General features: G+C 29.1%; 2 protein-coding genes across 3 annotated transcripts; one reads left to right on the top strand and one right to left on the bottom strand.

Moving 5' to 3' along the window:
- The first annotated feature begins 7015 nt into the window (after positions 1 to 7015).
- On the top strand, positions 7016 to 10582 carry LOC109601609 (integrin beta-PS-like). Its single transcript, XM_049964659.1, has 8 exons — positions 7016 to 7021; positions 7990 to 8396; positions 8456 to 8682; positions 8737 to 9008; positions 9075 to 9648; positions 9701 to 9911; positions 9976 to 10211; positions 10269 to 10582. Exons 1-8 carry the CDS (start codon positions 7016 to 7018, stop codon positions 10490 to 10492), a joined length of 2157 nt encoding a protein of 718 aa, XP_049820616.1. The 3' UTR covers positions 10493 to 10582.
- A 2055-nt stretch (positions 10583 to 12637) lies between these two features.
- Positions 12638 to 14196, bottom strand: LOC109601614 (venom acid phosphatase Acph-1). 2 transcript variants are annotated; one of them, XM_020017866.2, is made up of 7 exons: positions 14031 to 14196; positions 13875 to 13979; positions 13585 to 13815; positions 13353 to 13535; positions 13182 to 13305; positions 12913 to 13124; positions 12638 to 12850 (listed from the first exon to the last, which is right to left on the bottom strand). In XM_020017866.2, exons 1-7 carry the CDS (start codon positions 14157 to 14159, stop codon positions 12707 to 12709), a joined length of 1128 nt encoding a protein of 375 aa, XP_019873425.1. In that variant the 5' UTR covers positions 14160 to 14196; the 3' UTR covers positions 12638 to 12706. The 2 variants fall into 2 exon arrangements, with proteins under 2 accessions (XP_019873425.1, XP_049820542.1); XM_049964585.1 differs by having other exon boundaries at positions 13875 to 13971; positions 14031 to 14155.
- Positions 14197 to 15684: the final 1488 nt, after the last annotated feature.

Below are 15684 nucleotides of genomic sequence, written 5' to 3'. Positions count from 1 at the left end.
TCTTGAGATACCTGTTCATATTCGGCGAAATAGAGTTGTGTTTCTAAGACAAAGCGAATTCATTATTTATAAAGTACACCTTCGGAGCGTTCCGTATCCTATAAATAAGAAACACATCGGAAGCATTTGTAGCGCGAAAAACTCTAGTTATGCAAACTGAGAGATCCCCGGAGACGTATTCGCGCTACGGTGCAATTTCTTTCTAATAATGTTAAAAATTATGGTCGAGAACGAGAAACGATGCTGGCGCTCTTATATTTTTATGAACGAACGATTAGAATTTATAGGTACAATTTAGGAACGCAAATTTTTTATAGTCACACTTGTATTTAGAACGTTCAATTTCTGCAAAAGGATATGGTGCTTTAAATGCTTATTTTTACAGTGCTGAATTTCAATCTGTTTTTTTATTGAAGTATACAGTTTACATGAATAATAAATAGAGAAATTTAGCAACTTACTTCTATAGCTTCTTTTTCTTTTCGTCGTAAAATTTTTATTGTTTATCCTATCTTGGTTTACCAGAGCTTAAATGTTTGTTATTACGTAAATTGATTGAGATATTGGCTTTGTTAAGTACATTATCTCTTATATGTAGAACAACTTTAGAAATGTTCATTTGTGTTGATAGTGTACTTATTCTCTCTCATTCATATTATCAGTAGGTTTGATAACATCAATACGGCAATATAAATGTTTACTAGTAGGTTTAGTTAGATATTTATTAATATTTGAAAAAAAAATTAAGGGTCAAAAATAGAGCTACCATAAAATAAAATAACCTTACGCACATTTAGCCGTCCTTTAATAGTGCCTAGTAGCATATACATTACACCTATTTTCATTGATTTCATCCCAAATGTTTTCCATTGTAACATATTGAGGTCTGGGTTTTGCGCTGGTCAAAACTTTAGACGTACTCCTGGAGAAGCGAAGCATTCTGCTGGAAGGTCCACCTTAAACTCATGTTACCTTTGGCAAATGGAAGCATATGATTCTCCAGAATGTCACGATAAACGAAACAATCAATTATCTCATCTATCTTAACCAATCCATGCCAAATCATAACGCCTCCTTCATCATGGTTGACAGTAGGTCTAGTGTACTTATTTGGGATTATACCTTTCATTAATAGGTCTTTTCACCATGAATAATTGGAACCGAATCCATCTGTCGAGTTCACTACCAAAATGTAGTCCCGCTGCTCTAGTTTTTGCATAAACGGAAAGCTTCTTTTCTGATTTTATACCATAGAGATCAGCTTCTCCTTTTATGGTACTCACCGACACACTGATTACGGTTATTTTTTATTTACATCATTTTAGGTTGTGAATTTCCTTGGAGTAATATAGAGAAAAGGTTCAAATTGTTTTACGTATTTCATGATGTCTTCAAAGAAATAGAGTTTATACCCAATTTTATGATGATGTTTCAGAAAGTTTGTATCATTTTTCGATAATCATTTCGGTATGTATAAAAAAATATATTAACTGAAATGGAGAAACTGACTGAAAGTCATCAAAAATTGCATAAAATATGAATTATAATTAGCTGTAATTTAGCTATTTTCAGATAATAGCATTTCTGGAAATAAAAAAACTTTTTTTTTTTATTCGAGTGTAGAATAGAATAGAAATTTCCAAATAAAATTTTGTCACCGCATAAAAAAATTATATTTTCACGAGACAGATAATGAACTGTCTCATTTGAATCTTAAAAAAAAAATACGTGCGGGTGGCGTTTTGTGCAAAAATGTGAATGCAAAAAGGGTCCGTGAAGTATGCAATTAGTATTTAATTAACAGCCGCCGCCTGTTTTTGCCTTTTTATCCAAGAAAAAATATAATTATTTCGCGGAGGGCGCGCCTAAAGATTACGTATTTTTCATTAACTTTTATTAGTTTCCGCGATCCGGAGCCTCTTCAGCTATTAATTAATTAATTTACATGATGGTAATGCCAAGAAAACAACTCATTAACATTCGTTCTACTCGGGATGCACTAGATATGATAACGAGAAAATTTCTGCGAAGTATTGTGTAAATTATACTTTATCTGACACTTAGCAATTTTCTGTTAATTTTCTTGGGAAAAGGAGTGTTGTTTAAAAGAGTAAAATTATTTTTTAAATTTAATTATATTAATATCGCTTATAAATACTTGCGTTAAAATTACCACTAAATAAATAACAAAAGTCTTGAACCTTCACAATCTTCAATTCTTTCCTCTCAGAGAAGTACTTTTTTACACAAAATAATGGTCGACGTAACATCAATAAAAAACCATCTGCCCTTCGTAATTTGTATAACTAAATTTAACTCTCGGGTGGGCAATTAAAAATATTAAACAAACTGTAGTCTAATTGCATTACCCATAACGATTTAATCAACTTTCAAAAAGTACTGTGTAATTAAACTTCGTGCTGGAAATTTGTCATTGTTTCTTGTGATAAAATATAAGGCGTTCTTCTTCGTCTTTTTATTGTATAATTACTTTAAGATTAATAGAGATTAAATATATTTTTTGTTTCGGCACTTCCTTAACGTTAACGATGTCCTAAATCTTGGGCGATTTTTTAATGTTACAAACTTTACAATTTGAAACTGTCTTTGTTTTGTCATGTTCTTTTTTAATTTAACTGTGCATTAGTCTAGGAAAAATTTTAATCTGTTATAACTATGAAAATTTTGTATACCATATGTAGGCAACTTTAAAAATTTTAATTTGTCTTCATAAAAGTGTACGTTTAAAAATGCATATTATTATGAGTTATGCAATGTGTTTAACAACAACAACAACAACAGTAATTATTATTATAATATATATTATTATATATATAATAACTTCTAAACACCTTTTTTTTCATAAATTTCTGTAGGTTTTCAATTAGATTGAGGTCTGGGCTTTGTGCTGGCCAAGACGTACTTCTTGAGAGGCGAACCATTCCTAAAGTAACCTGTGTGTTTCGGATCGTTATCGTGCTGGACGGTCCACCTTAAACTCACGTTATCTTCGGCAAATGGAAGCTTATCATTCTCTAGAATATCACGATAAATGAAACGATCCATTATCCCATCTATCTTAACCATTGGTATGGGTCCAACCTAGAAAAACATCCCCAAACCATAACACGTTCCCCACCATGCTTCACAGTAGGTCTAACGAATAGCAAGCATTTTTATTTTGCAATCTTGCGTGTTCTTTCGGGAACTCCTTCCAGTGTATTCCTTCTATTAAAATTGGAAATCGTTCTCAAAATGATCAATTTGCTTAAATTTAAATCGACTACAATTTTACTCTGCATTTTTATCTTTAAGGAACGATGTAGGACTCAGACTCAGACTATATGCTTTGGTTGCTTTACTTATGAACCCTGCTAGAAAAAAAAGTTATATAAAAACTATATAAATAAAGACACCCGCATATAAAGGGAGGTATGAAAGACATTAATAATAATACATTTAATAATTATAAATTATTTTTTAATTTGTTGCTCTACATATGAGCGATAGTCTATATATTTAGATGAACCATCACATGTAGGTATATTAAGTTTTAGTAAAATTTATTAAGTTTTTTATGTAGAGTTACTTAAAGCAAGATGGGGTTTCATTTAAAACATCTCTGTTACATTTGAATTTACTGCATACGAAATTAAGTAAGGTAAAGAAGACACATATATATCTACTAAAAATGTACATACGTAATTAGTTCATTAAAATTTATGTTTTATAGTTTAAGGTGCACTTAAAAATTTCGTTCGAGAAATTATAATAAAGAGGTAGTTTATCACACGGTGAAAGAGAAGCATTACTCGGCTATTTGCCGAAGTCCATAAATAAGCTTAATATTAACCTTTCTAAATTCATATATTCAGCATTGTATGGGATTATCAAAGACGCTTCAGATAAATGGGAGACATGGCATTTTATTAAAAAGAAGAATTTATTTGCCAATCAAATTTATCGTTTGACCTAAAAACAGAACGAAAAACAGTAATGTCACAATTTGGCTGATTGTATTAACTGTATTAATAAGATTTATTTAGGAAATTATTTGTTATTATATATTGGACCTTGTAGTTGGGTAAAACTTGGACAAAATGTACTTCTTCATAAAAAGTACAAAACATGTTTAATTAGTATTTAACAATTAGGTATATACATCAAATATATTTTCTAAATCCAAGTTTATAAAAATATGATGGATTACATTTGCTAGAAAATTGAAATTCCTGCCATAATGCAATATGCATATACGTAGTAGGTGAATTCAATTTAGTTTCAACAAAACGGTATGAATTATTTATTAAGGAGATTCAACGCAAATGGAATTATGGCAAGAATCATACAATAATTCAATCTATGCTTGTGCTTGATTGAAGGAGCTTAACGCGTAGTTCATTATGCGACAGACAGCTCAATATTTTGAAAGCGAAATTAAATAGAAAAATGTACTGATATGATTTTTAATATTCAGTGGTGATTTTGATAAATGTATAGACTCAAGTTACATATGTAGAGATGTATTCAAATGTATAGTGGAGTTGACTAAAAAATAAAGTGAATTCACACGTTACATGATTATTGCATGATTTCTCATTAAAGTCGGTCAATTATAGTCAATTATTATTTATTATCAATGGAATATTTTATACATTAAGTACGCGTATTAAATGATCCAAATGGATAAAAATATAAATAAACTAATACTCAAAACTAATAGATATTAAACTTTTATTAATTAAAATGTGTCCAATTTAATTATATACATATATAGGCAGTGATTATTTTATTAATTTTCATGAGATTAAAAAAATAAAAATATCAATACAATGTGTATTTAGTTATATTATAGTAAGGTTTGTACGTATGTTTATTGAAATTTGTTTAGATAATTTGGATTAGAAGTAAATTATTCTCAGATGAATGTAGCAGTTGGAATATCTGAATCAAATTGGAATCGCAGGAAGATTCAATGTTGCAGTGTCATTTCTCGCTTGTGTACTCGATTTTATCAAATTGGATCTACATCTACCTATAATGTATTATTTCGATAATAACTTTTCACTATATTTTTATTGTAATTATATTTGAGACTTTTTGAGATTGTTCGATTTAAACTGACCAGTCTGCAATAAACGTTAAAATCTTTAACAGCAAAATTTATTTGGACATTCCATTTCGAAAAGTACAAATAATACACCACTAGGGAACAATTTTCTAGCGGAAACCTTCGGTGTATACAAGCTCAAGCTACCAATAGAATTGTGGTCGTAAATACGTCAAGCAGAATATAGAATTAATGTTACCACTATTAATTGTAAATTGGCTTATAAAATTTATATAGTGTTAATTTTCAGTCAGTCATATGACACACAACTTCAGACAATTTTATCAAAGATAACGTAGTGGTAAACCACGATACATTTTAATTTTGGAAAGGAAATGATAATAGAAGGTTTATCGAAATAATGATATATAAGGAAATAAAAATTTATGAGTATAATAATAGAACCAACTATGCCTCAATCAATCCTCAAATTTGGATTATACTATTATAGTTAGAAAATATAATTTAGCATTTCCAGCTGTTAAAGGCGATTGGAAGCCACTAATGTATTGTAGATGTACATTGCATCGAAATATAATATGCAATGGTTGAATAGAAGAGAAGGCATCAGACTAACCATTATATATCAATGAAGTTTAGCGGCGAGTAAAGCCCGACTGACAGTATGATACTCTTGTCAGCTTACAAATAATCAGATTACAGGTCAGTCCATTAAATACATGGGTTGGGCTTATCAACAGAGATAATGTTCAAAATTTGTAATGGAGTGTAAGATGCATAATGCACCATGGCAATGTGCACAATTATCTATATTATGATGTTATAATGGACGCCACCGTCAAGTAAGGTGTAATAATAATCAAATAATTAGCTAAGTGAAATATTTTGATACAGCGAAAATTCTATTTTATTTTGCAAATTTAATAATTTGTTACTGAAGATATAATGTATATAATGTTACAAATATAAATCACATTTATTTATTGGCACAAACACTGACAAAAAATTACACACATATCTATACAAAAATATCTTTAATCATATAATAACATGGAAGGAATGTCTTTGTGACCTTTAGTCCCCAAAATTAAATGAATTATACATCTAAATCAAAGCATTAAGGCGCAGGATTATAAATAATTTTTTAATAGAATTCCGCTTTTTGTAAGAAAAAATTCCAACCCGAAAGGTATTATTTGTAACGGGAATTGAAAATTCCTTTCATTGACAGACACTGGGTGAATGCTGTATTTATTAACGTATACAGGGTCGCATAATGCGACAGTGGCCGATTATTTTAATAGCTTCGATTAAAATCAATAAAATTTTTATGTAAAGTTTAATCAATCATCTTAAATGTATATGTATATAATTTTGGTTTCCTTTTAAAATTCTTCAATTAATTAAAAGAAGGTGAATTTTTATATTTTATTTGTGGCTTTTAAATTAATAGATCATTGTCAATGATGGTCGAATTATACTAATAATATTTGCTTCTGGCAATATTATATAGAATATCACTATCTCAATTAACTGCTTAAAAGGTAAGTATTTATATACTTATTCCTAATATAGTGAAACTTGTAAATATCATTGAAATGTAAATATTTATCATACATGAGTAATACCAGAAAACGTTAATAAAAAATAGAATATAAATGTGTATAATATTCTAGAAAATTGACGATAGGGATTTCCGAAATTGTAATTCGAATATTTAATGTTTAAAATTTCATGATAAAAATATACTCAATTTCTAGCTAGCCACTCGTGTTAGCGAAACGTTAGGAAATAATTCCAACAAACAATGATCACGAAAGCCTCAACCTTTACATTAGTTGCGATTTATTTATGATTTTATTTATAATTATTCATAACCAGTTTTATTTCCAATTTTAAAATCGCTATGATAATTATTAGTTTCTTTTCCTATAAAATTCGCAAATGACGGTAAATGTTTTTTATCGTTATCTAAATATAACTTCCTCTCCAATTCTGAGTTTTTACTTCAGTACTAAAATGATTTCCTTACGTATTGCTGTTCTGCTTTTTTGTCTGTCTAAAGCATTTGCTCAATTTAATTGTGAAGATCATAAAATATGTAGTGAGTGTATTCAACAATTTGGTTGTTCTTGGTGTCTTCAGCCAAAGGTGAGTATTTTAAAATATTTTGCTTAAATTCTGACTTTTAAATAAAATTATGCAAAAATAAAGTTAAACAAAGTTTAAACGAGAATATTTTAATCAATCAATCTACATTTTTTTTTCTAATTCAGTATTTGTATTTTCATCAGAGTAATTTCTTAATATATAAGGTGTTTCTAAAATAAGTTATCAAAATTTTGTATTCACTGAAGAGAATACAGCTCCTCAAACTTATATTTCAAGTTTTTTTTTTTTCATATTTCCTCCACCTTTGACACAATGTGTTTAAATTTGGTGTGTACAATTCAATGCAGTAATTTTATTTCTCTAAAGATACAGTAGCGTAGATTCTGTGGGTTCTTCTATTTTTCACTTCAGAAAAACATAAATTTATACATTAATGGTAATTGAGGGCTTTTTGAAATGTGAATGAAATTTATGTTAATTAATTTAATAAAAAGATATAAATATTACATGTCTCTTTTTCAGTATTTTGTATTATTTGAAAATAATTTTAATTTTCTTTAAATATTAAATTTGAAATATCTCAAAAACGGTTGTGATAATCAAAATTAGTCAAGAACGTCTTTTTTATAAATATCCAGTGGCGTCAGGTATAGGATGAGAAAAATAAGTTATACATCTCAAATATCTCTCTAAATATGTGAAAAAAATTTGAGAGCTTAAGAAAAAAATTTAGATTTTCTTCATTACTAGACGTTTTAAAAATTGTATTGTTTTGTTGTAATATATAATCTGGCATTTTTTTATAGAATTCGTCCACTCATTGTATCAATGAATCTAAAATTACAAACCTATGGTGCTCGAAGGACAAAATAATTGCTCCACCACAAGCATTACTAGTAAAAGAAGATAAACCTTTTTCAAAAATTCCTGGAAAGGTAGTACAGTTGAAGCCGCAGCGTATCGATCTTAGCTTAAGACAAAATGAAGAGTTCAAATTCAATTTTACGTATAAGCAATCTGAAAATTATCCTGTGGATTTGTACTTCATTATGGATTTGTCATTCTCAATGAAGGACTATAAAGACATTTTGTCCAAATTGGGACAGTCTATAGCCGATACTATAAAAAGTTTAACAAACAATTTCAGATTGGGTTTTGGTAGTTTCGTGGATAAACCAACGGTACCTTATGTAGATCTTTCCTCAAAATACAAGTAGGTTCTAGTAAATCTAGGTAATAATAAAATAAGATTCCACTTACTCTCTGTTGCAGGGATAAAGTTCGGCCTTACAGTTTCATTAATCATTTGTCTCTAACTGAACAATATACTAAATTTAATAGGGAAGTGGAGAATGCAAAGATTTCGACAAACATCGATTCTCCTGAAGGCGGATTTGATGCACTGATGCAAGCCATAGTTTGCACCAAGGAAATCGGTTGGAGAAAAGAAGCCAGGCGAATTATAGTCTTTGCGACAGATGCTGCTTTTCATATTGCTGGTAGATTTAAAGTGTCTTAATTTAACTTAAACAAATTATGTTTATGTAATTTAGGTGACGGAAAATTGGGTGGTGTAGTAGAACCAAATGATGCACAATGTCGTATGACTCAAAATCAGTACAATGAAAGTTTGAGGTTTGACTATCCATCAGTTTCACAAATAAAGTATGTGGCGCAATTAAATAACATAAATCTGCTGTTTGCCGTTCATGAAAAATCAATAAAACATTATGAAGCCTTGACAAAATATATAAAAAATTCGCAATTGGGAAAACTCGAGAAAAATCCGGGGAGTATTGTAAAATTGATTGGAGACAATTATAATGTGAGATATTTCTTAATTCATTTTAATGTATTTAGTGTTTACTAATATTTTTGACCTATATTTTAGGCTATAGTTAACTCGGTGGTTATGACTTCTAATGTTCCGAAAGATGTACTTCTCACATTCTCATCGAACTGTCGTAACAAAATTGAGAATGGTTGCGAAAACATTCATGTGGGGGAAGAAGTCCAGATCACAGCCACTATTAAACCCACAAAATGTTCTGAGACAGATGCTGATAATATAAAAACCATTTCTATTAAACCTCATTCACTTAGTGAAGAAATTACTGTTGCTCTATATGTTTCTTGCAAATGCGCTTGCGACTATAATGAGCACCCCTCAACTATTGTCAATGATATAAAATGTAACACCAATGGAGATTTCAAATGTGGAGTTTGCCGTTGTCATTATGGCTTCTACGGTGACAGATGCGAATGTTCGGGGGACTCTGCAGTAAGTGAAGACGTTTCCGTTTGCCAGATGGAAGCAGAAAGTGAAGTATGTTCGGGACGCGGCTATTGTAAATGTGGTGGATGTCAATGCAATCCAAGTTCAGAACCAGAAGAAATCTTCTCGGGAAAATTCTGCGAATGTAGTAATTACCGATGTCCCAGAAATAGAGGATTGTTATGCGGTGGTAAATAACATGAATTAGTTTAAATAATGGCGGTTAAATATGATTACTTTAGGTAATGGCAAATGTGAATGCGGACGTTGCATTTGCGACTTAGGTTGGGAAGGAGATAGTTGCAATTGCAACACCAGAAATAGCACTTGTATATCTCCAGAAACAGATCAAGTGTGTTCCGGATTTGGAAGATGTAACTGCGGCGTTTGTCAATGTGAACCAGGGAACACTGGAAAGTTCTGTGAAATCTGTTATACCTGTCCAAATGAAAGGTATTTTATAATTATATTGAATTTTATTTTAAATTTTCACTATTGAATAAAATGTTTGCTTTAGATGTGATGAGTTTATGCCTTGTGTGGAATGTGTCAAATCAAAGTCTGAAGAAGATTGTGACACATTTTGCAGCAACTACACACTAAAAATTGTTGACCAATTAGAAGATACAAATGGTGGTGTGTGTAATGTTCTAGATGAAGAGAGATGCAGTACTTTCTACCAATATAAATATGAGGATCCGGTTATTTATTTGTATATTAAAAAAGAATCTTCTTGTCCCGTAAATATTTACGGTAAGGACACGACTAATATACTTGTTTTATTTATTTTACAAATAATTTTCGTTTTAGTTGTTTTAGCCATTGTAGCAGGCGTAATAATTCTAATTGGTATTTTATCTTTAATATTATGGAAATTTTTGACAAGTTTACATGACAAAAATGCGTATGTTAAGTTCCAAAAACAACGTGAACAAGAAAAATGGGGTCGAGATAACAATCCTCTTTATATATGCCCTTCGAGTAACTTCCAGAATGTGGCGTACAAAAGAAAATCGACTCCTTTAAATAAATAAACATAATTCGCATTACAGACATATTTTTAAGTTTACAATATTCTAATTAAAGAGCAATTTCTATACGTATATTTTTTGTTTCGTGTATATATATATATATATATATATATATATATATATATATATATATAGTACAGTAAGATAAAAGTGAATAAAAATATAAGTTTCAGTTTTCTTAAAAAAATCTGCGGATTTAATAGTGAATATATGATAATAATATTTTATTTATTATTTTTTAAGCAGAGAAAACTGTTATACAATATAAAAGTTATTTTAAAAGAAAGTGTGCCGGAGAAAAGGAAAACATCGGAAGTACATAAGAAAGCAATAAAACACTTTAGCAGAAAAAAAGGTATTGGGAGGACCGTGTCAATAGGACGCTTCAATCCGTGTACTTTGACTGAATTTTTTATGCAACAGAAAGACTGTCCTATGATACTGTGTCGCATCCCTTGCATATAAATTGTTTATATCTACCTGAAAACCGGTTTTGTTACTCTCTTGGAAGAAAATAAACCTTATAGTTTCTTGAGTGTTAGGTTTCACAGTATATTTTTAAATAAAATTGATTCACTTCCAGATGTAGAACAATTACAATTCAATGCAAAATAAAGTATAGGAAATAAATTCTTTTTAATTGTAATAAATTAGCATATTTGTAATATAAACACATTTTTTATAATCCAATTCATTTTGAAATTATCACAAAATTATTGTATAAATTTCAATATTCTTATATTGGAATAACGTCACTACACAGACACTGTATAGTGACAAAACAAAGCCCATTACATGTAGAAATGTGAAGCAGTTTCAAATTTTCCTCTATAACTTCTGTAATAAACCTACAATATACATTTTACTTATACAAATAAATTGTTAATATTACCAGAAAAAATGCAACATTTAGTTGATGTCCCGAATATAAAAACAATTTCCGTATAGGAGGATTTAAGTTCTCACAGATCTTTCGTTTTAGATCCAAACGGATTTTTTGCCTCACGAAAGTAATATTACAGCATATTCTGGTTAAACACCAACCAAACCCTTCATACCCAACACGAAACGTTTGGTTTCAGGAGTTCCATAATACAAAAATAATTTTCTACCGCTTTCTGGAAAAATACTCTTGCTTCAAGACCCATAACTTTGTGAAATATTTAGAAGTCATTAAATGAAAATTGACAACAAATTATCTGATGCGTTGGAATGCTGTATAATTTATATGCTCCATATGCATCGGTTATGTCATTTCCAGCATTTGTATTTACGTACTCTATTGTATGGGTTTGTTGTGCAAGTATGTCTTCGTAATATGGGGTATTTTTGTATTTGTTAATTAAATCCATAAATTCCGAACAGATTAACTGAAAATATCAATCACTTGGAAAAACGTAATGTACTCAAAATACTTAAATGGAATTTTCTGAGAGATACGTCAGGAGTTGCAATAAAAGATTTTTCTACCAAATAAGTTTATCTTTCGGGAAAAAATATCGAGAAAAAAGACATTGTAGAAGTGTTTGTGTGCATCCGCCTCGATATTCCTTTTCTTTTTTAAATTAAATTTGTTTCATATTGTCCCGATTTTCTCTTTTATATATGAATATTACATTCTTATAATTTCTTAAGTATGAGATTTCACAGTGTAATTGTAAATAAAATTGATTCACTTCCACATGGAGAATAAATACAGTTGTTCCACATGAAATATAAATATTTGACTTACCTGTTAATTAACTGTACAGGTTGTTTCACATCTTATCCGACAAATTTTAACCACATATACACAATTACATAACAAGTTCATTTTTGAAAAATAAAAATGTAATAAATGTTCAACGTAAAACGAGATAATAATAAGAAATTTTCTAACAAACCATTTATTTCGTTTTATTGAAGTCCATCAAAATTGTTTCCATTGACTTCAACTCAAACTTGACCTCATCGAATCTAATTTTGGTGTACTAGTTCAAATGTTCTTCCTTGTGGTGATCTCGAAAAAGCAAAATATCGTTTTCACCACAGATAAAACTTTTTATCTCGTTTTCTGTTGAACTTTGTTGTTTGTTGTGAAAATTTGTCGGATAAGTGGAATACCCTATATAAAATTAGTTTCAGAAAAAATTTATGAATGCATATGCGTATGAATAATAATAATTATTATTTTATTTTGGTTACACCTAACAATATATCATTTTAGTTATTATAAAATTAATATTTTGGCAAGTTGCAATATTCTTGTGTTGGGATCATGTCACTATAAATATTAATGAAGTCACTGAAAGGACAAAACTCGCCACAAGTAGGAATATTGAGAAGCTCCAATTTTTCTTCCAGTTTTCTTTTGTAATATACCTAAAATAAACATTGTAATTATATAAATAAATTATTAAATTAAAATTTCTAAATCTATCTACCTTGAAACCATAAGTTTGATTGACATTATGCAATTCAACGATGATAAATGACCCGTAATAAGGCAAATGTTTCTTGAACAAACCAAGTGTTTCCAGAAAACATGCAACATTCAACTGATGGCCCGAATATAAAAACAATTTCCGTGACGGTGGATTTAACTTTCCACAGATCTTGCGCTTTGAATCCAAAAGAATTTTTCGCAATAAATAGCCTGACGAAAATAATATTTCAGAATATTCTGGTTAAACACCAACCAAACCTTTCATACCTGTCACAATACGTTTGGCCTCGGTAGTACCACAATACTGGAAATAATTTTCTACCGCTAAACTAGCTAGTTTTTCTGGAAAAATACTTTTGGTCCACTTTGGTAGTTCAAGACCCAAGTCGCTCTGTAATATTAAGTCATTAAATGAAAATTAATAAAATTATAAATCACCTGTTGCTTTAGAATGCAATATAGTTTGTATGCTCCATATGCATCGGTTATCTCACTTCCAGCATTTTTATTTACATATTCTATTGTATCGCTATGTTGAACAAGTATGTCTTTATAATACGAGGTATTTTTGTATTTGTTAATTAAATCCTTAAAGTCCGGACATACGTGGGCGGACATCAACTGTAAGTATTAAGCAGTATTAAAAATTGAATGTGGCTAAAATACTTACAACAGAATTTTCTGAGTGATACCCCAGAGGTTGCCATAAAAGATCTTTTTTCCAAATAAGTTTATCTTTCGGGGGAAACAACCCAGCCAAAAGACATTGCAGAGATGTTTGTGTTCTGTGCATTCGTGTCGATATTCCCTCAAATGATTGCGGATCAAACTTTTCTCCTAAAAATTCGTTGTACCTTTTCCTTAAATTAAGTCCTATTTCATACTGTCTCAATTTTCCCTTCTATGTACGAATAATTAAATTAGACACTAACAAAGTGTGAGTTCCACTAAATACTTTACATTTGTGAGTTCACCTGAGCCATACGGTTCATATGAATAGTTTTTATATGGATCAGTGGAATAGATTGGTTTGTATGTAGGAGTTCTATCACCATGCCTAAACAACTGATATTAATTAATTAATAAAATTTCTTCAAATTATTATTCCATTCTTACCACATGTACTAACAATAATGTTTCTATATTTGATGGTTCTGGTCCCGATTTACATTTTTCCGAGCTATAGTGAATTGTGTATGAACTGTACAAAAGAATGAAGATTAAGAGGTAGTAACTAATTTCCATGTTAAGCCTTAGACTAGAATTTTGACATAATTGACACTAGAACATGTTATAACAATAAGTGTTTTTATATTTGTATTTTATTGTTATAATATTCAATAAAAATTTACAAAAAAAAAACAACAAATAAATAAAAAATATGCGAAATCAACAATATAATCAACTTTGAAACAATTTGTACTGAGAGAATTTGTCGAATTGAAATTTTTTCCATATAGAGAAAATGATAATGTTTACTGAAATAGAATAGGCAATTTTTAGGAGATATAATATTATTAAACTATTGTTATTCCGCTTCTGAAATTTTCGATATTTCTCTTAGTTGGGGTCCGTTGCAACTGGTTGAAGCGACTTCAGTCCTGTGGGTAATCAAATTGATCCTTTTTATTTCTGCTTCAAATTTTCTTACCAGTTCAATCCTCCACAATCTCGCAAACCTAATTTGGGAATAAAACTTTTATAAAAATTGCAATAAACAGTTCACAATTTTATATTAGTTTATTTATGATAGAAGTATATTTTCTATGTATTTCCCAATATATTATAGATAAAAATTTAAAAGTAAATATTTGTAAGAGTCGCGGAACATTAGGGAGAGACGAAATTTTAAAGTATTAAATCGTAGATTTTAAGATGTTACTAATGAGGTATTGGAAAGTTCATAAATCAAACAACTTAAGTTCACTCAAGACAAAAAGATTTATGGCATAATTAAAAGAGCTTATAGGGAAATTAACTCCATCAATAATTTCCTTAAAATATTTTTCACTGAGTTTATCCTGTTTTGTTCGTTAGATTACTTTAATGTTAAAATCCTATCAAATATCAATTTTATTTTTGCTACAAGTGACACAAATATATATATATATATATATATATATATATATATATATATATACAATAATTCAATATTCTGTATTTATTATTGTGACTGGTCGTTGATATTAATATATACGTGTATATTAAATTAATTCAACAAACAAATAAAATTGATAAAACATGCCACATTTACATATAACCACAGTTATGTCAATATAAATCCACAACTTATGTGATATTATATTTATTATTTAATAAGCAGGCTTTAAAATAAAAAAATAATAAAAAACAATGTTAATAAGAGTTATATTTTAGAAATATTATGTAAAAAAAGTAAAATAAAATTTGAAAGAAACTTATTGGTTTCGGAAAGCGTAGTATTCACACAATTTTGAAAATATGTTTACAATATTTTATCAATTAATTTTTAAAAAGTTTTTTTTTCTGTTTAACGTAAATTTTTTAGAAGAAAACTTAAAATGTAACAACTCAATGTTGTTACAAAAGAAAATAGATTTATTTATTATTCACATTCGAACTAGGTACAAGAAAATTATTTTTACAGATTTATAAAATAAGCAATTTTCTTATGAGTATCTGAAATCACGAAGCTCTGTACTTGGTTGATTTATGAATCCTTTATTAGTTCATTACTTCATTTGATTCTACACAGAAGTTACACGAACACTCTTCCATTATAGTAGTCGTA

The sequence above is a fragment of the Aethina tumida genome, chromosome 3, assembly GCF_024364675.1.
Source record: "Aethina tumida isolate Nest 87 chromosome 3, icAetTumi1.1, whole genome shotgun sequence".
NCBI lineage: Eukaryota > Metazoa > Arthropoda > Insecta > Coleoptera > Nitidulidae > Aethina > Aethina tumida.
This window is presented reverse-complemented; position numbering and strand designations above follow the sequence as displayed.

Coding starts and splice junctions, on each gene's coding strand:
- LOC109601609 (XM_049964659.1), top strand. Junction 8,397..8,455: donor GATCTTTCCTCAAAATACAA/GTAGGTTCTAGT, acceptor TCTCTGTTGCAG/GGATAAAGTTCGGCCTTACA. Junction 8,683..8,736: donor TGCTGCTTTTCATATTGCTG/GTAGATTTAAAG, acceptor TATGTAATTTAG/GTGACGGAAAATTGGGTGGT.
- LOC109601614 (XM_020017866.2), bottom strand. CDS start 14,159: ATGGAAATTAGTTACTACCTCTTAATCTTCATTCTTTTGTACAGTTCA. Junction 13,816..13,874: donor GCTCAGGTGAACTCACAAAT/GTAAAGTATTTA, acceptor ATTCGTACATAG/AAGGGAAAATTGAGACAGTA. Junction 13,306..13,352: donor ATTGCATTCTAAAGCAACAG/GTGATTTATAAT, acceptor TTAATATTACAG/AGCGACTTGGGTCTTGAACT.